The 26475-nt window shown below is 42.7% G+C and overlaps 1 protein-coding gene across 1 annotated transcript in view; it reads left to right on the top strand.

Moving 5' to 3' along the window:
• The first annotated feature begins 9981 nt into the window (after positions 1 to 9981).
• Positions 9982 to 26475, top strand: part of fgf11b (fibroblast growth factor 11b) — a 31302-nt gene continuing 14808 nt past the window's right edge. The window contains exons 1-2 of the mRNA XM_076750615.1: positions 9982 to 10963; positions 25705 to 25815. Of these exons, the coding sequence (XP_076606730.1) occupies positions 10771 to 10963; positions 25705 to 25815 (304 nt within the window). The 5' untranslated portion in view covers positions 9982 to 10770. The remainder of the gene's footprint in view (positions 10964 to 25704; positions 25816 to 26475) is intronic.

Below are 26475 nucleotides of genomic sequence, written 5' to 3'. Positions count from 1 at the left end.
CAATATCCATTAATCCACTGCAGTTTCCCACTGGTTCAAAGGCTGTCTTGCAGCGGAGCTCTACAACATCAAAGAGTACTCTCTTATGAAGGGTAGCAGTGAAATGTGGAACTCTCGGCTCAGCTATCTAGCATGCTGCAGAGGAGTCTCTGGGATTCACCAAGAGATGCAATTAAGACTGGTTTGATTGAAGTGACCCCTGCATTGAAGACTTGCTAGGGGTGAAGAGAAACAGATAGTTAGCTGCCGCTGCTTCCAGCCCTCTCATGATATCACAGTCCTTTAAGTGGACAACTGTTTGGCATGAAAAAGGAAGTACGATTGATGTCAGGTCATCTACAGTACGCTGCTACCCAACAGTTTCATTATCCACACCCAAGACAAAGGGCTGGAAATGTCATATTTGACTGCCCACACGTGTGTTTAACGTGCTTACAGTATGCTTTAGGGGCATATTGGTTTTCCATATGAGAAAGGTGGGAGGAACGTTTCATTCCAGGTTTTCATTTCAATGATATCTGCAATGTCGCTGAACACTGAATTAGGGTATTGGATAACTTATTGACTCTATAGGATTCTGTTATGCACATTAGTTTGAATTATTTCAACTTGGTGTCTGAGAATCGGGTTTTGTCCTTTAAGCGCTGTAATACCCATGATCCTCAGCAGCCATTGCTATGGAGAAGGAACCAGTCAGAAACAGGAATCAGAGCTGTAGTGAATTCAAAATGTTTGCTTGTTGCTGTTGGGAACAAAACATGTTTTTGGTCTCTACCAACTCTTACTAAGCATTAAAATATTGATTATAGCCAGTTTAAGTTACAGATTCTTTTATTATTTTTCTCAACAGTTAAGTGGATCTGTGTAAATCTTAATTATTAAAAATTAACTTTAATTAAAATCATTTTATCTTGACCCTTCTGTGCCATTTTTTTTTTTTTTTTTTTTCTTTTTGTAATACTTACTGGCTGTAATGACTTAATTTCCCCAGTGTGGGATCAATACAGTCTTATCTTATCTTATCTTATCTTATAATGAAATAACATGTTTATTTAGACACCCGAGAGGGGTGGTGGTGTCAGCCTAATTGAATAAATTAGTCATGTGACATCCTCCAGATGATTATCTTCCCACATCCGTATTCCTCTTCGGTTTATCTCTTCCTCTTGACACCTCACCCTCGTAGTTCTCCACATCTGTAAAGGTCATGTTTGTTTCATGAAAGTTCATGAGCTTTACAGCACTCTGCCGTACTATAATCCTGCATGTGCAGTCTCCCTGTGAACACACTGTCGCCAACTGTAATCTGACTGAAAATGCCCACTGCGCTAAGCCTCACAACCACTAATGCTTTTATATAAAGCTCTCAATATATATTTAATTATTAGGGAAAAAAATAAAGCAGACTTCGGGGCTGTGGTAACTGTGTAGCCAAAATACAGTAAATAAACTAACTGGTGCGACTTATGAACACAGCGCACTCGCTGAAGGGACAAGTATTAATAACACATTTAGCCCTGTAGTGTAGATTAATCAGCGGCATTGGTGAGGGAAATGAAACAACAGCGTTTGCCCCTCGAGCATTACAACCTGCGAGGTGCCCTTGAGCAAAGTCTTAACCCCCAGCTGCTCCAATAAGGCTGCTCAGTGGCCAGCAGATCAGACTGGCGACACTGGGCAGCCTCCAGGCGTGAGTGCGCTGAACTGTGTGTGTGTGTGTGTGTTCAGGGTGTTCCTGAAAAAGCGAGCGCTGCTCTCAGTGAAACTACTCCACAGTACATAAAGGTTAAAAACTAAATAATGACAAACCTGCTTTCACCTAGCCTCACGTTCCTCCAACTCAACCCCAGGGACATCAAAAGCAGGGCTAGAAATAATTACACGAGTATGGAAGGCTTTAAGTGGATTTGTTCAATCGCTGCTGTGGCCACCTGATATGTGTGACAGATGAGATAGACAGCTGGAAATACAGTCTATAGTGACCATAAACAGAAGGCCATGCCAGCAGTATCAATGACACAGATGAGCTGTACACTTTGCACAGAGCACAGGGGTGCAAAAAGAACCCTGCAGCAACAGAAGACTGCATCAGACTGCAGGATGGTTCAGATAATGTTAGCTTAGTTTAACTATCCTCATGTTACGGCTAAATGTAGCTAAATTCTGGTACTTCTTGATGGGAGAAAACACCTGCAAAGGCTTTGTTTTCCAGAAGCACAGTCAGAGCTCTCTTGCAATGCATTTTGCCTGCACAGAAGTGAAAATACTTTCATTCATTTGCACAATGTCACATGTTATTGTCACACTCAGTCCAGACAGCTCAAAGCCCACAGAATTCAAGCAGCAAAGCAGAGACAGTGAAGAGTCCGCATCCACACTCGTGGCTCTGACAGGCTGCACTTTAAATCTAAAACATTAGTTTGCTAACATGCTTACAGTGATAATGCTAACATGCTGATGCTAAGCAGATATCATGTCAACCATGTTGTCCATTTCAGTTTAGCGTGTTAGCATTCTAATGTTTGCTACTAAACCAAAAGCACAGCTGAGGTTGATGGGAATGTCATTAGTTTTGTAGATGTTTTGTCATAAACTATATTTTAGCCTGATAAAAAGTTAGAGTATCACCAAAGGTATTACTGTTCATCCTGGAAGACATCAAGGTAAATTGCTGCATTTGTACAGCACTTCTATCCAAAGCCCTTTTCCTCATTCACCCCCCCAAAAACACACACACACACACACACACACACACACACACACACACACACACACACACACACGCTCATAAATATTAGCAAGCTACCATGGACTGACCATCGGGAGCAATTTGGGGTTCAGTGTCTTGCAGTGGCAAAGAACACTTCAGCATGTGGACGGGAAAACTGGAATTCATCATCTGTGCACAATGAATATCTACATCAAATATTTTGGCAATCCATCCAGTTGTTGAGATACCTCAACATTTGTACAACCATCTATTCATTGCCAAATTTGTTTAATATTCTTTGTTTTCGGAGGGGTTTGGCTATGAGGAGAAAAACACTTTTTAAATTGCTCTTCCTGACTGATCTTCAGTGTGAGGAGGTGGAGTTTGTTTGTGCCTACTTGCTGTTTCTCTGACTCACTAAGCCACAGAATCTTGTCATGGATTTGGCATGTACGCCATGAAAGCCTTTGTTTAAAAACTGTTAATGCTAGGCTAATGAGTGCAAAGCACGAAACCCTCAGCACTAGAGAAGGTGTCTGTCGCCACATTCGAGAGGGACTGAGATAAACTAAGCTGCCCTCATTGTGTAACATAACCTTTAAACTGAAAAGAAAAGACACAGGAAGCACAGCAATGAGATTATCTGACTCATGTTCGTGGACAAATATGTAAAACAACAGTAAAAACACACAGAAACTGCTCAGCGTTGAGAGCAGGAGGGGTTGTTTCAGTGCCAGAAGTTAGTTTTGAGCCTTCTAGAGGTGTTATGATCCTAATTCAGCAGAACATCTGTGATGGGAGGTGCCCATCTGATAACCCCAAGGACATGGCAGCTTTTACCTACCACTTCTCTCCACCATCCACGCTGCAGTTCTACATCATTCTCACCCCAAAGTCAGGAACACCCTGTGTGTAAACACCGACCAGAAGCACGCACATGCAGTCAGTGTAGTTTTGGTAGTTTTTTCTGTGTTTGTTCATTTAACCATGGTTAGGTGTCTCAATACACGATATACAATAATGCGTTCTGAACTCTAAATGTGCTATTCTGGATGATTTACTCTTCTAATCTGCAGTACGTGTAGTGAAATGCCAAAAAAAAAAAACTGATGGAACACTTGAGAGACCTCCAGAAACACAAAATCAATATTTATATTGAATACACAGCCAATCTCAAAACCCACTTATGTGGCCTCATTTTGCTGGCATAAAACTTGTTTCTGCATTCCTGCTGCTTAGCTTTGATTCTCGGTGGATCCTCTTCATATATGCATGAATACATCATAATAAAAAAAAAAACTGCAGTATTACCATACATTTGTGTACACTGCACACACACACACACACACACACACACACACACACGCGCAAACACACTTTGATTTCGACATTTCTGCACACTGTTTGTGTTTACCCAGAACATTTTCGGTCGGGATGATGAGATTCGGCTCTAGCTAGATTAGTTCGTAAATCGGGAGTCATTATTTGAACCCAAACATTTCATTTCCACTCCTAATCCATGAAATGAAAGGTCATCCTAATCTGACATAGGCCTATTTCGGTTTTCATTCACTTCATAGAAATGAGGGATGAAGATTGTGGGGCAGGGAAAAAGAGATTGAGGATTGAACAGCAGAGATCATCCCTGGCTTGCATTAATCAGACTGAACGTTACTGTTGCATCAGACTGTATAATTAAACTTGTCTTTTACATGAATCCAGTGACTTGAAACAAAACAGATGAAATACTTGGTAGTTTAGAGGCTGTTTTTTTTGTGTGTGACATAGTTAAGAGCCTTAGAAATGGTTATCATTAGACTGAATTAAACAGCCCCTAATGCTAAGTGACAGACAATTATTTTTAGTTGATAAATAATTGAGCAATTTACTCCATGGTGTTCGGTCCAGGCTGAGGGACTGCAACTATGCACAGCTGGGCGTCAGCTCCATCAAGCTGCTCCTTCTTTAATAATCACCTTACAACTGGGGTGCAATATTTTGACTTAACGCCAATCAAATTTTTTCGATCCAGAAGGTGCCAGAGTTTGCTGGGCATAATAATATACGCCATGAAGTGTGTTTCCCCAGATTGTGACAGACAGATGTGGAAGTATAAGTTTTGCATGCAAAGGTAAGAAAAAGTTTAAGGGTCTTTAGGATGCTTGTGAAGACACAGAGCAAGTACAATGAATGAAAAAGTATCGCTCCACATGAGCAGCTCTATCAGTCATTGCAGCAGTAGCTGCCAGTGGTGAAGGGGATCGCACAGGAGAGAGTGGAGGGGGTTAGGGAGGTGATAGTTGAACCCGCTGGGGTGGCGGCAGGCTTTATTTTCATTCATCAAGCAATCTTTAGCTACTCTGAGAAAGGCAAGTGTAATCCTAAAGCTTTACCTGCTGAGATTTTACCTCAGGCAACAGTGAAGATGAAGCCTATGAGAACAGGTAGCGCTCTGCTTACAAAGAGGAAGTGGAAGAGTTTATTGATGGAGAATAACTTCAGAAAAGTTGAACCTTTAATATTATTTTCAGGTCAGATGGTTGTAATCCGAGACGGGAATGCAAAAATTGAGTCCGTTCCACGTGATGAATGGAAGCTGATCTGACTACGGGTTGCACATTTTGTATATATTGAGTGTACTGATTTCATAATAATGTACATTTTTAGAATAAAAATGTATCAAATGACGATGTGAAAGGGGTCGCCTGTAGTGATGAACCCGCAGAGGATTATCACCTGAATCTGGAGCTTCAAAGCTTTACTCTTTCAGCTCATTCTCCATGCTCTACAGCAGCAGCAGGCAGCTGTTTTCAGCAATAAAGTTCAAAAACCAGCTGCACACTCTGCTCAGCACCTGACAGCAGACACACACAGTTATATGCAGCGCGCTATGTAGTCAGTATACACACACTAACAATATGTTTTGTTTAAACCCGGAAATGATGACGGGAACTGGAAGGAAATATAATTCTGAACACAAACAAAACTTGTTTTAAGGCTAACAAAAAAAAAAAAAAAAGACGAGCATTGTTATGCTAATGGGATGTCAATAAGTTGGGAATGGGGACAAAAATACTATTATAAACTGAGCAACTGACTGATTTACTTTCCCAACACGGCTGGACAACACAAAATGTGAAACAATAATGAATATACTGAGTCCTGCATTCATTTAGAAAACCCAGCACGATTGGCACGGCTTAAAGGCGAAGCGTTTCAGACATGTATTGTGGTTAAAAAAAAAAAAAGCCTGACTTGCAGCAAGTGGAAATCAGGAGCAGTTGTATACAGGGAAAAGAACATGCATCTGTCTCACACACCGAGTAATTCTCACGATTAAAACCTAATTACCACAGACTGATCTGAACAGGGCCGAATAAAGAATGAAACGGAGGATGATATGTGCTGCTCTAAGTTAATGAGTAACTCACCCATGGGTCATGGACATTGGAAATATTATTTCTGCATGCAAGAGGCAGGCCTCAGATTCCACACGGTGGCATAATGGAGGGGGATTAACGAAGAATACCTCCTGTCATCTGTGGACGGCGTGATGAGCTGAGAGGGGACTGAAGGAGAGAGACAGTGAGAAAGAGAGGAGGGAGAAAGAGACAGAACTAGGCCAATTGTTTTGACGTGTTTAACTCTTCGCGCGTGTGTTTGTGTGTGTTTACATAAACCTTTTAATTGTCAGACGTTTGTTTTTGTGTGTAAGGCTGACAGTAATGTTTAGTTTCATGAATGATCGATCTGTCTTTCTCTTGTTAATAAAGTCACTGTGTGCTTGATTAATCAGGTTCTTCTATTGTTTACTTGATTGTTTATTGAATAAAAAAAACAGACAGCGGGAAACAGCCGTCGCAATTTTGCAGAGTCCAAGGTGACCTTTTGAAACACCTCGCTTTGTCCACACAACAGTCAATAATATTCAATTCACTATCATATAAAACAAACACTCATTTTGCAGAAAAACTGATGCAGAACCACTGATTTAATCTTAAAAGACCCTAAAAACTTCCAGTCTTAAGTTTTCCAAAGTAACACTACATATTCATGTATCCTTGGGTATTATTTATTAAGGGTTCAACACCAAGCTAATCCGCTTCATCAGGACTGTGTGCGTGTGGTCTGACCTGATGCGACAGTGACGTGACATCACCTTTCACACCAAATGCAAACCAGTGAGAAAAGCACAAGCAAAAACTCATCATTTTGTGTTGACTTAGGACGCCATCGCTCACAGCTGATTAACGAGCTATGTTTGAAGGACTTTTCATAGAAAAGGTGAAGTAATTAGTATCTATAACTGTTAAATAAATGAAGTGGAGTAAAAAGCACAACATTACCCTCTGAAATGTTGTGGAGTCAAAGTATGAAGTAGTTTAAAGCTTAAGTACTCATGTTAAGTACAATGGAATGGACTGCACTCAAGTACAGTACTTGAATAAAGGTTTCGGCTACTTTCCATCACTGGGATGGATAAAGAAACATCTATCCCTCAAGCAATAAACCCACATTTCCTAACTCTTACATATAGTCATCTATTCATCCCATCTAGTGAAGATTATAGTCTTTGTTAGGTAACATGGAATGCACCAAAGCCTGGGAACCATTATACTGGGAAAAACATTTCAACATAGAGCACTTTCAAAGAGGATATGCTGTTAATACCCTCGGCTCCCATGGAAATTTCTACGCATGCAGGGATTGTGATATGGATTGTTTTTAGCAAAACATCTGCATTTAATCCCCTTTGGTGCATTATTCAGCAGATGAGTATTCATATATAGATACGTGACAGAATGGTTAGTTGCTGTTTTGAACTTTCTTAGTTTCATTTTAATTTATACAGATTTTATTTTATGACACGAGGGCTGAGGTGGCCCGCACAGCAAATCCTAAAGGTGCGTTTGAGAACCTCAAATTATATTTGAGCAAAACAAAGGAGGAACATTTATATGGTAATAAATTGGAAACTAACTAATGGCAGTAACATAATGGGTGTTTAGTAGTTAGATGGGTGTGTGTTCATATAGGCAATAGCTCTTGGAAAGACATGAAAAGTGGTTTTAGTCTTAATGAGTCCACTTAGTTTTTGGCATGAAATTTCATTATAATGATGGAAACACTTTTTAACCTTGAGACTGCCTAATGTCCCAAGAATCCTCACTTAGCTTTCTTTTGGTGTAACTTGGCATGTACTTTGGACTGGAGAAAGCAAAAAGGAGAACAACCTTTGGCAATGTGTGCAATGTGACGTCCATTAGGAGATTGATTCGTAACCCAGAGGAAGAAGACGAGTGCGTGGCTGAGGATGGTTGGAGAACGTGGGGGGGGGGGGGATTGGGGGACGAACCATTAGAAAAGGAGAAAGATATCTTTCTGTTTCCTTGTCAATGCAAACTGTATTATCTCATCTGTGGTTCCCTGTCCTCCGGCCCCCGCTATGCCCTCGTCCCTCCGTGGAGACCAAACATCCGCTGTCACCTGTCAATCAAGCCCTGACAGGCGGTGACCTTGCATCGGCATTGTTAGAAACGATTTGAATCGACCTTGCATTTTCAAGTTGCTTCCAGTGCTGGTTTCCCCGAGAAATTGGCCTGTAAAAGAGACGCCAAGCCAAATAAAATTGGATTGATTGCCTCTTAGATAAGTTGATTTATTGGGTTCGAGTCTGAGGAGCCACACCAGAAGTACTGGCTGCTGGTTCATGATGCTCAATGATGATACTTTTGAATGAGCTTTTCACATTATGGCCTGATTTATCGAGGTAATGTCTTTTTCCACTGAAGGAAAGCATGTTTCCTGCGGGAATCTAACAATGTATGCATGACCATAACATGAACATCCCCGCGAGACAGGTGGACAAATGCCTGACGCCGAAATTCAGGTAACAGAAACCTCTGTAAACGTCTGAATCGATATTCCAGAACTCCAAACGTACTCTCTGTCTTAATTCCTGTCGTCTTTGTTTGGCAGAATGAAAACGGTGAGCATAAACCTTGTTTTTGCTGCAACTCAACATTTCTCAAGATGAGAAATGCTTGACTGCAGGGCATCGTCGTTTACCACAAGCCGCTATTTTGTGCAAAAGTATGTCAGCGTGATTTGTGCTCTCGACTGATACTTGTGGAAGTTTGTTTTGTCCTAAATTATTGGGAGAAATCTCTTCCGTCAGCCCTTGAATCTGCATCAAAATGAAAGCAGAACAAATGCATGAACACGTTCTACAATGTATGCGATTGTTTGTTGTTTTTGTCTGGGTATTTTGCAGGTGGGGGGGGGGCGGGGGGGGCTGAGGGAGAGCAAGAGTGATATGAGTTTGCTTCTGTGTGTGTGTGTGTGTGTGTGTGTGTGTGTTGGCAGGGTTAGCTGTCTAACTCAATCTGTCCAAGCTCATGTTTCTCTGTCGGGGTTAGCGTAAGCCAGCAGTCAGATATGTCAGACACTAAACGCCAGTTTCAGGGAACAAAGTCACTTTATTTGATTCATTTTTCATTCCTCCGTTTCACATGTAGAGGGTGAAGGAAACAAATCACGGAGAGATTGTAGAGGTTACTAATGTATGAGCGGCTGACAGGGAGGGAGATGAAGAGGGGACACAATTATAGAGCAGGGAAGACTCCACTACAGAATATGCTGATGTGCTGTGTGTGTATGTGTGTGTGTCTGTGTGTGTGTGTGTGTGTGTGTGTGTGCACGGATGCATGTGGCAGGAAGGTAACACATGGTGATGCTATTCCTCTCGAGGAGACAGAGAACTGTCACAATCTGCACCTTAAGCGCCCCCCCCCCAGCCCCCCCCACCCCCCCCGACCCGCTGCCTGTGTTTCAGCAGGCGGTCAGAATGACTGAGGCTTTTTTTAGGGCAGATATTGCTGTAAAATAACAAAATTGTAGCTTTTACGAGCAGTGATTTTGTCAAGTGGCTGGTGCCCGTCTCTCTCCCATATTTTCCCTCCCATTCCCATTCAAGCTCATTCTCACACATCACAGCCTCTACCCCCCCCCCCCCCCCCCCCCCGCCCCCCCTCCCCTCGAGCCCCCCCTTCTGTCTCCCTCACTCTGTTTTGCTCTCCCTCTCTCTCATGAATGTCACCTCTACTGATGGTGGCTGCTGGAATTCACGCACACATACTCTCACAACCACTCGCTGACTTTGGATGGGAGGAGGAAGAGGAGGAGGAGGAGGAGGAGGAGGAGGGGGAGGGGGAGGAGGAGGAGAGAGGGGGGGTTCGGTGAGGACTGTGGGAAAGGAGCGTGCCATCGGAGGCAGAAGAGGAATCTCTGTCTGTTTGTGTCCATGTCTCTGCTCTGTTCCCGGCTTCATTCCTGCAAAGACCGTCAGTGTCCCGCCTGCTGTTCCACCTCTGGATTTAAGTCGGCTGGATTACCGCTCGGACTCTCAGCTCATTATTCCATGCTGCCACATTTAAATGGGAGGCAAAGTTGGACCTCCGTGGACCGCACAAATGGTGACAAACTGTTTTTTTCTCACGCTTTTAAGAGCTTCCTAGCATTCAAAATGATTTCACTTTTCCTCAGTAAAAGTGTTTTTATATGTAAAATAAATTGAGCTCCTTGTCTTTGCTATTGTCTAGATTACTTCTTTTGCAATCTAATCTTTTGAACTCGGCTATTGAGGCGCATTTGGATGTGAAAGATGAGTGGGGAAGAGGGGTAGATATATGTCTCCGTCCTCACCTTTTTAAAAGTCAGCCAGTCTAACCTTGGCCTTTCTGTTATTTTTGAAACTGAAAATGTGACTGTGGCACTTTTTTTGTGGGCTCTATTAGTGTCAGATTTTTGTTTTCGGTCAGAGTGGAGGATTTACGTTGGACTGCAGGTGAATTGAATCTCTTCCTGTTCTTTCCTCTCCAAGGGAACCCTCAAACTAAACTCTTCCCGGTTAACCCACTTAGACGCCCCGATCTCCCCTGTGGGGGCTTCTCTCAAACGTCCGTCCTACTCTAGTTTTTTTGAGCAAAGAAAAAGCCAAACCAGCAAAGGGGGTACAGGGAAGGAAGACACCCCCCTCCCAAAGGTGAGAGGGGGGGAAGATGGCAGCTCTCGCCAGCTCTCTCATTAGACAGAAACGGGCGGTCAAGGACGACCAAACCAACCGACCGGTAGCCAACAAGCGCAAGCCCTGTCCTAAGAGCAACAAGTCCTTGTGCCAGAAACAGATCCTGGTCCTGATCTCCAAAGTACGACTATGCGGGGGTCGAAAAGGTCGAAACGAGAAAAGACCGGGTGAGTCACTGCTATCGTTTTCATCTTTCTCTGCTTGTTCCTTTTCTCGCTTGTACGTCAGGATGTTTGGCTGGAAATGAACGCCGAGCAAATGTGTGTTTTCATTTTATGAAATGACTGAAAATGACGCAAATAGGTGCAATTAATAAAATGCTGAATTAAGTCAATTTCTCTATTCAGATCAATTTGAACAGGAGTCTGCTGATGTTTACTGAGTCAATCCAAAAGCTGCTTTTTAATATGATTCAGTTTTCTTTCCTCTCTGGTGCGTTTGAAACTATCACCATTGTATCAAAACACCTTTCCATTCAGAACGAGTAATCACTTACAAACCATCTGTTTGTCAAAGATTCACATTATCAACTTAACATCTGCTAACGTCAATAGTTCCCCATTAGCAGGTGTTTTCAGGGCAGCCACCTCTTGCAGCTTCACTTTTCTGAAACATTGACCAGTGGTAGCTGCTGCACTCAGCTCTGCAAAATCAAAATAAAACAAGTTGGTGAATAAATGCAAAACTCAGCCGAAATGACTTTCCATACTCCTAATGGAGCTTTTGCGTTCCCAGACATATAATTATGCAGAAACCTGCAGGAACAATAAATGGTGAAATTAGCGAAAAAATCATCAGCGGTTTTATGTGCTCGACTCTCTCTTTTTGCACATCTGCAGATTGTGGAATTCAATGCAAACACATTAAACACACAACCGCACCACAAAGAGTTACTGAAACATTAACAGATGCACGTACACAAATCCACCATCAGACTGACTAGTTTGTGTAGAAATTAAGATTTCTGCTTTAAGTGAATTTATGCAGCGTCCAACGAGAGACACACATCCATTTCTATGACAAGCAATTAAAGGTGGACTGCCCTCTGGCACAGAGTCACATCAGCCTCATGTATGCCAACATTTCATTGTTAAATCTCACTGTCTTGACACCCACACCTGCAACACAACCACATCGGTGTAAGAAATTTCCTGTGCTGGGAAACTCTGTCAGCTCCTCTGATGTGCTTTCTCTTTGAAAGCACAACTTCAACGCCGAGGCTCTGAATGGAGAATTATGTGATGTGTTGCCAACACGACCTACTCTCTCACCGACGTGCAACTTGCCAGTGGAAAAGAAAAATGCGCTACAACACAAATTAGTACATTTAAAAGTGTCCAATCTCCTTGATGTTGTGCTTGCGGGTGCACTGTGTGCGTGTTGTTCCATTCTTGTTGCGTACTCCTGTTCATGAATTATACAATGTGTTGCTATGTTTAACATTTCATGGAAAGTGAGCTTTTTTTTGTTTAATTTCTTAATGAGGAAACCCCTGTGTACTTTTTTCCTCAACTGTTTTTTTTCTAAATGCACTATTGCATTCAGTCAGAGAGTTAGAGAGAAAAATGTAATTTCCTCATTTATTTGTGCAGTATCTTCTCTGTTGGTGTGACTGATAGACTGCTGAATTATTTAATTCATCACTGAGAAATGTTTTGCCTTATACATGCACAATTAGTAGGTGTAGTATGCTTCAGTTAAATTATGCATATTACAGAAATATCGCTGAACCAACATCCTTCATAAAGAGGCCACATACTTTCACGGCTGATTGGGGGAAGAAACGGTGAATTTAGAGCGTCGCGTGAATTCCTGTCAACACCAGGATGACGAGCGATGAGCGGGGCTTTCTGCTTGATGACGACTTTCATTTCTTTCTGCAGCGCTCTGTTCACATGCCTACTATGCTTCAAACGGCATTGTGATTCCAAAACTTTGAAGTCCACAACATGGCCAAAAGACTGATGTGCTGTAGATAAGATGCTGTATTGTCGTTAGTGTGAAAACTGCAGAAAGCTTCAAATTCAAATCAGCTGAAATTTGCCTGGAGATTAAATAAGTCTTCTTTGTTCAGAGGCATCTGTGGTATTGTTGGGCAGTAGACTTGTTGGTACTGGCTCAATACATTGAAGTCCTTCTGTTGTTAAAGGGGAACAGTGTCTGCCTGATTACCTCTCTGGCCAATCACACGTCACCTGAAACCTCTATGGTAATGTCTGCGATGCCAACACAACACCTGAATTTTCAGACTTAGCAAATGTGACATGCAAACGATTCCATACATTAATAATACATCTTCATTTCTCAGAGAAAGTCTGTTGAAACCATTACGTTACATCTGCTCTGCGCAGTCTGGACAATCCCCGTTTAGTCATGAAACTGGCTGTCAGTTGTTTACATAACAATACCAGATGTTTGTCTGGTGTGACAATGGCAAAGGGATTGATTGTGTACATGAGTGAAAAGGCTCATGCTCACATACGCCATTATGGTTTCATGAGCACAGAATCAGAAGTGTGTTGGTTTGTTCTGAGATGAGCTATGAGGCTGTGTGTGACGTGTGTTTATCATGATACCGAGCAGTGAACACCGGGGTTCTACTGTTTAACAGTGCTAGCTTAGGCGCTGGCTAGCTTTAATTAACATTTTATGTATTCTTATGAAAACTAAGGAGGAGATTGACTAAAAATGAATGAAAAAACGTTCATTTTAATGACCAGACCATGAAACATCCCCTGCAAACACGTTCTCACCAACCGGCTCACAAATCACAAATCTAATTGGTTCACGTGACACCTACTGTACATATGCCAACCTGCTACATCTGTAAATGTACGACTGTTAATGTTGCCACCTGCAGACAAAGAAAGTAATACATGTCACAAAAGGTTAACAGATAAACCTTTATGGTTTGAAAAGATTTAGAGATTATGCTTCCACATTTATGCAACCCAAGTGCATATGTTCAGTGAGAGGTGCACATGTCATTTGCTCAAGTTAATACCTTGTTACCAGGAAATACACGTCTACATTTTCTCCACACAGCACAGCCATCACAGGACTGTGGAGATTCTGTAGATTCTCTTCTAGCTGTTTCATTTTGAGAGGAGACTTTTTGTCAGCTGTCATATTAGCATCACATCCGCACACATAAGCTATATTTACAGCTGCCATAAAGCAATGGGCTACAGGAGTGATGGGGACGGACATAAACCCTGCTGCTGGTGGGAACCATGACAAACCACAGAATCTGCCTGATTTTACCTGCTTCTCTCTTCTCATCCTCCTCCTCTGGCTGGCCTGTGCACCCCCCCCCCCCCCCTATTCAAGAGACCCCTGCAAGTTGTGGCCTGACTGATGAAAAAACTCTCCCACTGTCAGTGATCTGCAGTGCTGCCCTCTTTCAGATCAATTCAGCTCATTAATGTACAGCAATTAATCAATAATCACCCTCTTAGTTTGTTCAAGGTGGAATCTGACTTGAAAAGGGAGGGATATCGAGCGGCTTCGCCCCTGTGTATCACCTTTAGTACCTTTCGTTAAGATAGATCAAATGAGCACACAATCTGAGCACAAACACATGTGCGTGGAAATGGAAAAAAAGAACACACATCAGACATTTGCATCCAAAATTAGCCTGAAAGCCATCTGGTTTTTAGTAGAAGAGAAATGTCTATCGGTAATACCATAAAAATACAAAAATGCATTCAAAATAGCAACACTATTAGCTGAGTCATGACAAACTAATGCATACAAATAGAGTGCAGACCTAGACATCTTGTAGCATTGAGTGGGCTGTTTGGCAATGGAGGCACACTGTAGTATGTTGTAGGAGTAAGCATCCGAAGGTCCAGTCGACAGTCGGGACACAAATGTAGGCCCCGGCTGGCGAGCAGCAGACCAGGCTACAAGGAGAGATCCAGCAGAGGATAGCATTAAGCTGACCCCAAGAGATCAGGGCGGCAAACTCGCTTACTCAACAACACCTGATCAGACGATGCAGTGTTAGGTAGCTTCTCATCAGAACTTTACTGACTGTGACAGGGGTCAGAGAGAGAGACAGAGAGAGAGGAAGAGGCAGGAGGGAGGGAGAGTCTGTGGAGGTAAACAGAGAGTTTAAAGAGAAAAGCAACGCTAATACTGATGCTGGAGAAAATTGTATGAAATGGTGGAGGTGTGTGTCAATGACGGGGGTGGACACAGATAAAGAGGTAATCAAAAACACAGGAAGAGAAGTGGGGAGAGATGGCAGTGGAGATTAAAGGGAAGGTGGGTGGGACTGGGATGAGCTGTGGATCAGCCTGTCGTAGTGGCAGCACGCGGAGAAGAACATGAGATGGGAAACCATGGGGCTGGATATTAACTGTCACAGCTTCCTTCAGACATGAAGCTCTGCTCTTGTTTAATAATCTGTCTAGAAAGTAGGTTGTTTTTAATTGAGAGCTGAGCATTTTTCTCCTATTTAATGAATGTTGCAGGTGTTTTACTTAAAGTTGGGTGGGCGGGTCATGTCCATGAGTGGTGTGCTGCTTAAAAATAGGAGCCCCGTCTCCTGGAAATAATGATTATATACTTCTTATTTGTTACGCTCGATTAGTTTTTTTGGGGGGGTGGGGGGTTTGAGCATAGGAAGTGCTGTGTTTTCATACAATGCACAGGTGGCTAGGGGAGGTGAAGGAGGTTGTGTTCACATCCTGACTCCCATGTCTGGTTAAAGACCCTCAAATGGTCTAATGGGCTCCTTCATGAACACACAATTTTCTGCCAAAGTTGGGACAGCTTGGGTTACTTCACATATTTGTGCTTCTGTCTGAGCACTACGGACTTCCTATCATGATTTATCAAAATTCTGATCAAAATCTGATGACAGTCGGTGAGTTGCTGCTAATGTTGTCAGGCTAGTCTGGTCACACCACTTCCACAGATTCCATGATCCAAGATCAGGCCAAGATCTTTCCTTAAAGCCATATTATACCAGAATTGGTATTTTTTATGACTTGGCGCCCTAAAATTTCAGAGAGAAATTCACTTTTACACCACTGTTGTAAATCCGAATTGTGCTTTGACCCATTAGCCATGAGAGAGATCACTACAGCTAAAGACGAGAACTTTGATCTCATGAACTTTGATCTCACCAACAACGAAAAGCCAACCTAGGATTTACCTTTGCCCAGCCTCTCGCTCAGTCCCTCTCTCTTTTTCTCTTCTTGGCAATCAAGGATCTTGTAAAAATATAACACTGAAGCACTTCTCTTAATGAAAAACAGGGTTTTATAGAAAACATCTTTATACGTCTCAAAGTGAGGTATTGGAAAAGTACCTCTTTTGTATGAGAAACTAGGTCATCGTCAAAGTGCTCATATTGAAAATGTTCAAACAATATCCAGCCCTAATCAAAATTTGAAAGATTTCCAAACAAAAACAGCTTTCTGTTTGTCTGCATCTAGACAAAGCAAACAAAAGATTAGCGGTTGGTTGCTATTGAGGTCATCCGATTTCTGGGGATTTTCAGCTTTGAACAACCCTTATTTCATCAGAGCATCTTAAATATCTACTACAAAATGCTGTCAAATGATGAGGATGGGGATGCAGATGCGTAGAGGTCGGTGATCTGTTCCTCCCTTAAATTCTGCCCAAGATGTACACATCAGATTAAGATACAATGAAACAAGACAATTTTGAGCTCCAATTTTTCCCTCTTACATAAAGTAAAAACCCTTCAGAGATTAAGGGATGGATTTATTCTAATTTTGAAGGTTTATCTAACTTTCTGTCTCTGGGTTGCAGGCACTCTTTACACACTCTGCAAATAAAGTCAATGGACATGAGGGGATCAAGGGAGATCAGTGACTTTTTCCATGAGTATTATTGCAGTTAGTGTTCAGAGTTGGCTTGTGAAAAAATGCTGAGCTGTACAGAGGCTGTTGACGATGGCCTTAAGTCTTATTCGGGAAGAGGCGGTGGAATGATGTGTGCACGAAGAAAGAACACCCTTTTGTTTGCAGTCGTCCTGAAGATGCCACCTTCACCTCCCACGCATACCTGCTAAATCGAATGTGTGGGTGCTTTGATTAAAGCGGACTAGGACAGACTGAACTTGCTTCTAACAGGAGAAAGACAGTGAGGATGGAGGACCTATAGAGGTAATGATGAGAAGACAAGGAGATGGAGAGGAAGAGAGAATGTGAGACGAAGTGGGGCTGAGCTGTACAGCAAGAGAACCGGGAAGTACTCTGATAAGATACCAGGACATGTCTGTGTGTACACATGTGCAGACAGTATGTGCAGTAAGAAGTTCCTATGAACATCCAATGCATACTATACATTCATTTGTTCAACTATGTTAATGTGCCTACTCCCATGTCTGTACCTTTTCGTGTAGCTGTGCGAGGATCGAAACTGTGTCAGCTAAACTTAATCTCAAACAATGCTTTGCTGAAATCTACAATGGATTCCCTCCCATGCCAAGCTGCTCTTAGGCGCCTCTTGGTTTTCTTCTTCTGTGTGGGGAAAGCACGCCGCGGAAGGACAATATCAAAGTGTTTCAGCAAGCGAATCGATGCAAGTCCAAATTTGGATTCCTTTGTTGTCCATCACTGTGGTGTTTAGCTTAGCTTAGCCGTTTGTTTACCCGTGTGATCATCACATGATCTGACAGAGATCGGAACCCCTGTGGGAGTGCAGAGGAATGTTTGTGTTTGTTTGTTCTGCATATATTAAAGTGTCTGTTTGTGTCCTTGCTGGAGGGTCCGTGGGAAAAAGGATAGGTGAGGTGGTTGGGGAGCTGTTAGGCTCAGCGGTCTTGCTCTCAGTCTTTCTATGTTGCTCATGTAAAATTAGTAATTGGAGACTCTATCTTCAAAAGATTGTGTGCTTTAATGTTATTGATGAAGCCGTGAGGCCGCTGTATGCCGCCGCACCACATCACACCGAATCTCCTCCGGTGGGCATGTTGTTAACCGTTACTGATACGTTCCTGTCATAATGCTAATGAAGCACATATGTGAATATTGAACGTGTGTCGGGGAAGCACCGTGAGTCCCATTAGCTTGTGCTCGTGTTTGACATGCTCTTGTCAGCACCATTAATAAGCAGCAATAACTCTGTCTCACTTATGTGAACGGCTGCCAATGTCACATGAAATGATTTATGAGGCCTTGAATTTTAAATTAAGAGGCCATTGTTGGAGTTGCAGGTGATGTGATACACCTCATTCATTTCTATTCCTTCTTTAACCTCGCCCTCGTCCTGCTATCCCTCTTCTCCCTCCTCCACAAAATCCTTTTTCAGCCTGTCTTCCCCTATCTCCTGTCCCTACCTCTCACACTTGTCACAGTCTGTATCTTTGTGTCGCTCTATCACTCCATCACTGCCCTTTTCTCTTGCCATCTTCCCCTCTTTTATTTCTGGACAAATGTAAAGCATTCCTCAGTCTCGCCTCCATGTTGTTAACTAGCTTCATGACTTCATTCCTCCCTTGCTCCTCTCCTTCTCTCCCCCTCTATATCTTCCCACAAGGTTGATAATTACTAGCAGCACTGTCGAGCTCATGGCCCAGTTTAGAAAAGGAAAAAAAGGAGGAACCATGTTCTCCTTTTATTAGAAGCAGAATCAAATGCTACACAAGAGACAGACTCCCTCGCTCTTGCATATGTGCAGTGCGCATGTACATAAGCGTGCGCATGCATGCTTGCAAACATACATGAGTGTACGCATGCATGCATGCATACATGAAGAGTGAGCGGGAGAGGTGTGGAGAGGGAGTAGCCGATAGTGAAAGAGAGCGTGATGAGAAGGGAGGGGAGAGTCAGGGAGTCCTGAAAATATAAGCCAAGGAAAACCCCTGTTGTTTGGTTCGGTCAGAGCAGAAGAAGAAATGCCCTTGGCTGCTCAGTCATGCAGGCCCCCAGTAATTACCTCCAACCTTATCAAGAGGAGCTGGGCTAGAGGGAGATCAGTAAGTGGCATACTGAGCTCAAATCAAGCCAGATAAATACATTAGTGTAATGATAACCAACACTGAGCCATACACTACACTGATTAGCGATAAACCTCAACAACTGCTTATTTTTCTGAGCAATTACATTACAGCGAAGGGTTTAAGTGTCCTTGATGGCAGCCCTGATGCATGAAGTGATTACCTTGGGTTCTTATGTGCACTGGCCTCATTTATACAGACACACACATAATTGCAGTGCGAATGGCTGTACTATAACAGCCGGCTCCAGTCTCCCCCAGGTGATTTTCAAAGTGATTATCAGTGCTGAATGTAAACTGATGAGGGGCATCCCCTGTGTGGAGGCACAGGTTACTGCTTGGATTAGAGGCGAACCCAATTTAATAAACAAAATGCTCTCATGACTACGATCTCTCCTGCTTTTTACAAAAGTTGCACTTGTTAATCTGTTTACCTCTGGCTGGAACTTGCAAATGAACTATTTCTCCACAACATAACAGAACCAGAAGGAAGTCCATCAGACTTGTCAACCATGAGACTGGTGAGCTCACTCTGACATGCACTTCTTCACACTTAAACATACAGTGCCTGCAATAAGATGTTATAAAGCAAGCAATTTGTAGCAATTTGTCTGACTTACAGTGTGTATACTGTATCTTTTAAAGCCATGTCCCTGAAGGCACCGTCTCTACACACGAGCGTTTCTGCTTGTCTGGTGCACTTCATATTTCCGTTCATGTGTGGAGGGGTCACTTGGAAATGGGCCTACTGATGAGTCAACATGTTGTCGGGTACGCTGACAACACCTGTGCGTTGATGTACATAAACAGACAGGGAGCACTCTTTGACCCACACTCCACTGACCTGGATAAGTGAATGTTTTCTGTCACTCAGGCCCACACGTGTCCCAGGAGTGATGAATGTAGTCACACACACACATACACACCCTCTCCACGGGAAATACCCAGGACAGTCGAGGCTGCAGTCCCTGCTGTTCTTTTAACAACAGAACGGGGGATGCACCTCACAGGAGACGTCTCACACCTGATAGGATACACACTGTAGGATTTATTCAGGATTATGAGCAGTCTCGATTGGCTCAAGAGTAAGTGCTGATCCATTTGCTGTGTGGTTAATCACAGAAAACCTGAGAAGAAAGAAACCTGCATGATTTGGGAATCTAAGCCTGTTCATTTTGAGCTGAAGTTTAAAATCCCATCACACACCCTGAAAGAACAAGTTCAGTTTAATTTAAAAGCACCAAAGTATTATCACCCAAATCTACTTAAAGTATCAAAAGTCAATCTAGTAAATGGAAAAATGGCCCGTGAGACTGATATATTACCATATGCAACATTATTAGATTGTTAATACTGATGCAACAATCAGCATTTTACTGTTGTAACTGGGTGGGGTTGAGCTAGTTTTGACTGCTTTACGTACAGTTCAGTGGGTTAAGCCACTGATTCCCAGGCGAGGAGCTGGGCCCCTGAAAAGCTCAAAAGATAAATCTCAGTGGCAGTCAGATGATTAATGTGGTACGAAAGAAGGAAAAATAAAGCTACGCAAACTTGCAGTCATTTTTTGGACATTTCTCTAATCTTTGGAGTTTTGTGGAGTTTGTAGTTAGAGTTATTTATTGCTAGTATAGCTAGAGGTATTTAAATTGAACGACAACTCACGGGCATCTAAAATCTGACAGAGGCCTGACTAGACGGAGCGTTTCGTAATTTTTGCTAAAAATTATGGGGGTGGGTGGACTCGTCTTTGCTTCTGAGGGGGGCATCACAGAAAAACTTTGATAACCACTGGGTTGTGGTCTTCTAAAACTGTTATTGCTTTTGGCTCCCTGCCATATAAAATATGCTCTTGCTGTTTGAATACAAGTATGCCCTAACATACCCAAATCACTAAACATGACCTTTGAGTCAGTAGCTTTGCGAGTTATCATCTCCTCTGTTTACCCCTGTGGAGCAGCAGAGACTGCATGTGCACACCATGCATCCTCGTGATACACAGGCTTTTTGCTCATGTAAACAACTCTGTGTGCTTTGCTAATCCAACCAGAGGTAGACTGCTGTCACAGTGTGTCACTATCTGTCAGCGTGCTTCTCCAGGGCTTATGAAGGAGAAAGAAAGTTGGCTTGCCTGGTAACGTGTGCTCGCCCTTGTGTGGCTTGGACACAAACCATTAAGTTTAGAGAGGCACTCCAGCGGTTTTACACATACAGTTGGGTTTAGTCGTCACATGGAGGACTACTCAGCCTGCGAAAACACTGTGGACTGTCTTCTGTGGCTCTGGAGGGGGGCTTTCTGAAGTCGGAAAGAATAACCTTGATGACGTCATATAATAATATTGTATAATGTGGTATTTTTTACATAAATGGAAAGCATTGTTAGTAATCTTACATGAATTACTGTCAAATTGAGTAAAGGCTACACATTTTGTGAAGAAGGAGAGAAGATCCAGGTACAAACGGATCTTCAGTGCTGGCTCTTGTTTATAGAAGAGATCCTCCGACCTTTAACACAGATGTGTGTTTCGTTGTGTGATGTACTCCATTTTACTTTGTAATTTGATGAAAGGTGCACATTACTAAAGAGACAATGTGACATGTCTGTTGAAGCCTTGATATATTCACTCTCAATGCCAATGTACGGCAACATTAACAACAATGGCAGAAAAACTGTGTGTGCGTGTGTGTGTGTGTGTGTGTGCGTGTGTGTATGTGTGTGTGTGTGTGTGTGTGTGTGTGTGTGTGCACGCATTATGCAGGCACAGATGCTGTCAAGACAGCGAGAGGGAAGCAGTTTGCAGAATACGCATGGGGATGTAGTGCATCTCTGCTATTTGATGACACTGAGTCGAGTCAGTGTTATGATTATGCACAGTTTTGTTCATTTGCATGTTGTTAAAAGCTTTGTAGCTGCACTGAACTATTACAGCCAAAGAGCTTCAGAATGTTACAGTAGATAAAAGCATACATGTGGAGAAAAGCAAAAATAACTTAGTGCTGAATCTTTTACTGAGTTACTAAATCACATGTAGTCATTTTATCAATATCTATTGATCCTGAACACATTTTACAGTGTTTATTGCAACAGAAGTGATTTTCTTTTTTCCTGACTTCTGATGCAACAAACACTGTATGTAGGGCCGAATTTACAGACTCAAAAAAAAGTGAATTTAGTGAGAATCTCACTCTTTAAAAAACATCAATATTTCAATCTTACAGATATTTCTGGTATAAAATCATGATTCTTTGGACCCTGTTCAATAAACCAAAATCAAGAATGACTTCTCATTATTAAATCAGTCACACAGTAGAAGGTTTGAGATGTCACCATCAAGCAATTCAAGTCAGGAAAGTTCAGATTAAACGCACTATTTCTTGCACGGATTGTACTAACAACTGAAAATACACAAACAGTTTTATGATCTTTTCTACAACTTCATAATTTAGCCTCAGTAGTAAAGCATGAGTGTGCATCCTTTATGTCCAAATTACCGGACAATTACTGTGTAACGACAGCATGCCGACTTCTAAAGCACCACAGTTTAATGGTAACACGAGTACGCCCGAGCTGTTTTTTGCTTTATCATCTCGGAATCTCAGCTCTCCGCTCTTTGCAGTAAGCTACAACTGTTTTTGCTGGAAGCATGCTTTCATTACTCTGGATCACAATTTATTGTGTGCTGCAATGAAGGTTTTGAAGTTAGAGCCAGCTCCTCTAAGTGAAACATTAGTTTTAGTGCCCCTGACACCAGGCATGGGAGTTTTGATTGCAGCCATATTGCACAAGCTGTCTATTGAATTTCTGCCTAAATGTGCTTTTTCTCGAGCACATATAGCCGTCACTCTTAATGAAACGACAGTGTCATCTCATTCACTCTGTTCCCTTGCCGTCCCTGTGCTCACTGCTCTCCTCCCTGATCCTCCCATTTCTCTTTCTTTCTCTCTCTCCCTCTCTCATCTCTCTATTTTGCATCTGTGGGGACAAGTAATGAACAGCTTCCCTACTCTGATTGGATGATGTATGAAATCATTAGGTGGGATGAAAGCACACATAACTCAAAGGGTATGAAATGGAAAAAAAAAAAAAAAAAAAGAGAGAAAGAAGAATAAAGTGCAGCAGCGGAGACACTGAAATGTTTTGACAAGCAGCTTTGAAAGAGAGAGGACGGGGAGTACTGCAAATGCTCGCATGTAACAATGGGAGTAGGTCACAGTTTCACTGATGCCTCAACCCTGGCACACTTCCTTTGGGAAATTGTCATACAGATCTCTTCCCTGCATCTTCTGCCACTCTCTTGCTCCCTGTGCTAGTCTGAAGAAGACAGGAAGATTGCGCAGTGCCCTAGGTCCCTCCCTGGGAAGTGTGTGTGAGGGCATGGGCGAAGTATAGCAGAGGGGGAAGTCCCAGACGGCCCTCGGTCCTCCAGAGGCTCCGTCATGAACTGCTCTGTCATCCATGTTTCATCTCCCTTGTTAAAGCTGCGCCAAAGGAGATTGGTCTGCTCACTGACCAGACTAAATGACTGAGCTTTAAGCTAAGTCGGGGGACCTGCACAGTCCCCCCTGTTCGTCGCAGCAGCCCGGCCGAGGCAGCAAGGTGCTGAGAGTCAGGAGACGACTTAGATTTCCACAACACAGAGAGTGATTTGTGTAATTGAGGGGAGCGCTGGTGATGTCTGAGAGCTGCTGCGAATATTCTGTCTGCTTCTTAAATGAACGCAAAGTAGGCTGCAGGGACTCCGCTCATGAAACATTCAACCTCTCTCTTCACCCTTCATCCTCTCCTGCACCACCCAGCCCTCTTGATTATGTATCATTTATTTAGCGAGAGACAGACTCTCACTTGACTTCATCCTCTGGTGGACCCGGCTCTTGCTAAAAATAACACTGGTCGCAAGACAGTGGACTGATGCCTTAGCTTAAGTTCTAAAGGCCTTTTATCCATCAGTTTGTTGAATTACTGGCTGCATACGTCCCTCGTGTGGGGTGAATTAGACCAGGATTGTACCTTGAGCAATTCACTAATTAACTAAGAAATTGTTATTGAATACTGAAGGCCGAAACTCTCTTGTTTTGTGCTGAATATTTTTATGTGTTTTCTCCTCCAGAGAGCAAATCTCTCACTTCTAATAAGAAATGCGCAACACAAATAGCTGCATTCTTTTGTAGTGCTGTGACGCGTTTTAAGGTTGGATAAGTGTCCCTCTGTTATGGTCATGATATCAGAGATCAATCATCACCTGATGGTCATCTTCCCTAAAGCCGTTACACTGATCCCCAACAGGCCTTTGATATATGAGTAAATACATGAAAATAAGGAGCTGACCCTAAAAGAAGGGTTGAGTTCACTAGTCCTGTATGTTATGTTTCTAGACCAGTTTGACACTGCACAGTGGAAGGCTATGAGCTCTATATGCTGTGAGGAAAATGGAGCATCAGCATGTTAACATGCTCACAGTGGGATCACAGACAATCATGGGCATGCTAACACTTACTAATTAACACTAAACTACTATTAAGAATGATGGCAATGTCATCATTTTTTTAGCTAGTATTAGAAAACTCCTAAAAAATAAACCATTCATTAGGATTCATCCTCTGGAGACCATGAATGCGAGGGTGAAATCTTCAGTCAGACATTGGGGGTCTGATGGAACTCAGCATTCATCCATAAGGGCTGTTTTCTTACCAGCAATTCCAGTTTAATCTGGGCCCTGTGTGTAACTCCTGACCTGTGCAGCGGGACACAGAACATTACTGTTAGATTATGGCCAAAGCTACGGCTGCTGAGCCACGTGCATACATGCGCACATCACTCTCAATTTAAAGACGGACTTATAGTTCCAGCTGCTGTGAGATGCTGCAGGTGTTTCAGAAACCCAAAGGAAGGAATGTGGCACACAGCCAGCTGTGGAAAACAAACAGAGCAACAGCACCGATCCTGGATATATTCAGTGACACCTGAATCACATTATTGTAAGATTCATACATCAGTCTAACATGTTCACACCTGCCTGAATCACACTGAAAGCTGTATTTGATGGACAATTCAGTAGACTATTTCATAATGTGATACTATAAAAGCATAAAAGAAGCAAAATACATGAAAGTCGGTATGTGATGTTGAAGCTGTGTGCGTTCCTCTGCTGACTAAAGCCATGCAAACTGAGGCTTTTGTGCTCTCAGCATTTTTTGATTCTGAACCAATCTCTGTGCTAAAAGGTGGAGCTCTGGAAACGACTCCACTCACTGTAAAAATAACTTTTCTGATCTTACAATAGCTTCTTCCACAACCTATACTATGCATCTTGTTATGAACTGTATTTTCCCTCTTCTTCAATGCTCCAAGTTCCGTTCAAGTTCCGTTCTGTTACATTAAAATACCGGTTCTGAGGAGCAGAAACATGCAGGGCTAGGCTCAGAACACTCAGGGCTGAAGCAGCAGGGGTCCACAGGACCTGCAGGACGGACCTGAAGCTGCTGTGTTCACTGTTGCTCCTGACATAAAGGAGCCACGAGGGGTTTTCTGTGAATGACACACATCCAGTGCGTTTGGAGTCGGTTTAACTCTGAATATTGAGGGAAACAAATCAGCTTTCTTTCAGCTTTCTGGGGGAATCTGATATCGTGTCCATTACAGATATTGGGCGGGAGTGTGACGTGACGTGACGTGATGTGACGTAACCCGCCCACACCCCACCCCATCCCCCACAGTACACTTTAAACAGAAACTATTCAAGATACACATACCAACCCATGTTTTAGATACACGTACTAATCCTTGTTCGAACTCTGTGCCTTGTGTCTTTACGCTCTGACATATTTGACCAACCCTTTCTTTTCTCAGGTTGAATCAGTGAATGTCATTTCTGTTCTCAACCTCTGCCGACGGCATCTGTCTAATTTGATGTTGTTTTCCTGTGCTCTCTTGCAGAGCCCCAGCTGAAGGGCATTGTTACTCGGCTATACAGCCAACACGGATACTACCTGCAGATGCAGCCTGACGGCACCATGGACAGCACAAGGGATGAAAGCAGCTCATTTTGTGAGTGTGTATGTGTGTGCGTGCGTGTGTGTTTGTCTATAGCCTACGTGTTATTGCTTGTGGTTGTGCAGTTCAATTTTAACCAAATTATCCACAGTCTAGTCTCTCTCACCCAATGTGCACCTGGTATTAAAATGGAATATGTATTCGGATACATTATCCGGATAATGAACAACCCAATCTTGCTTTTGTGTTTACACCGGGTATTTTTAATGTGTTCTTGTTATCCTTATTGAGATCGAATCCAGAGCAAACCTGTGCGTGAGGTCGTGGCAAATTAGCCCCCAGCTTCCTAAAAATAAAATCACTCTTTTGTGAGTGGTTGAGTTATGGGAAACTTCATAAAGATTGGGAAACTAAGGTAACACATTAAGTTATTCCTTCTTTTGTATAAAAAAAATAGTGTCAGTTTGTCCCAGCGTGCTGCAGCAGTGGAGTGGAGGCTACTCTGTACTAGATAAATGAAATGACTTTTTAACAGCAGATCAGCTGATGAGTGCAACACACACCATCGCACGCACTGTTATTTCTTATTGCATATCATTAATTTTCCCACCTGTGTTGCATTCATTTTTCACACAGTTCTGTTGAATAATGCACTTGTTGGCACTTTCATGGGACAGAATAGACATCTAATCAGAAATCTGTGTCTCTTTCAGC

Source organism: Chaetodon auriga, chromosome 15, assembly GCF_051107435.1.
Source record: "Chaetodon auriga isolate fChaAug3 chromosome 15, fChaAug3.hap1, whole genome shotgun sequence".
Lineage (NCBI taxonomy): Eukaryota > Metazoa > Chordata > Actinopteri > Chaetodontiformes > Chaetodontidae > Chaetodon > Chaetodon auriga.
The sequence above is the reverse complement of the archived record's forward strand: the minus strand, read 5'-3'. Positions and strand labels throughout refer to the sequence as shown.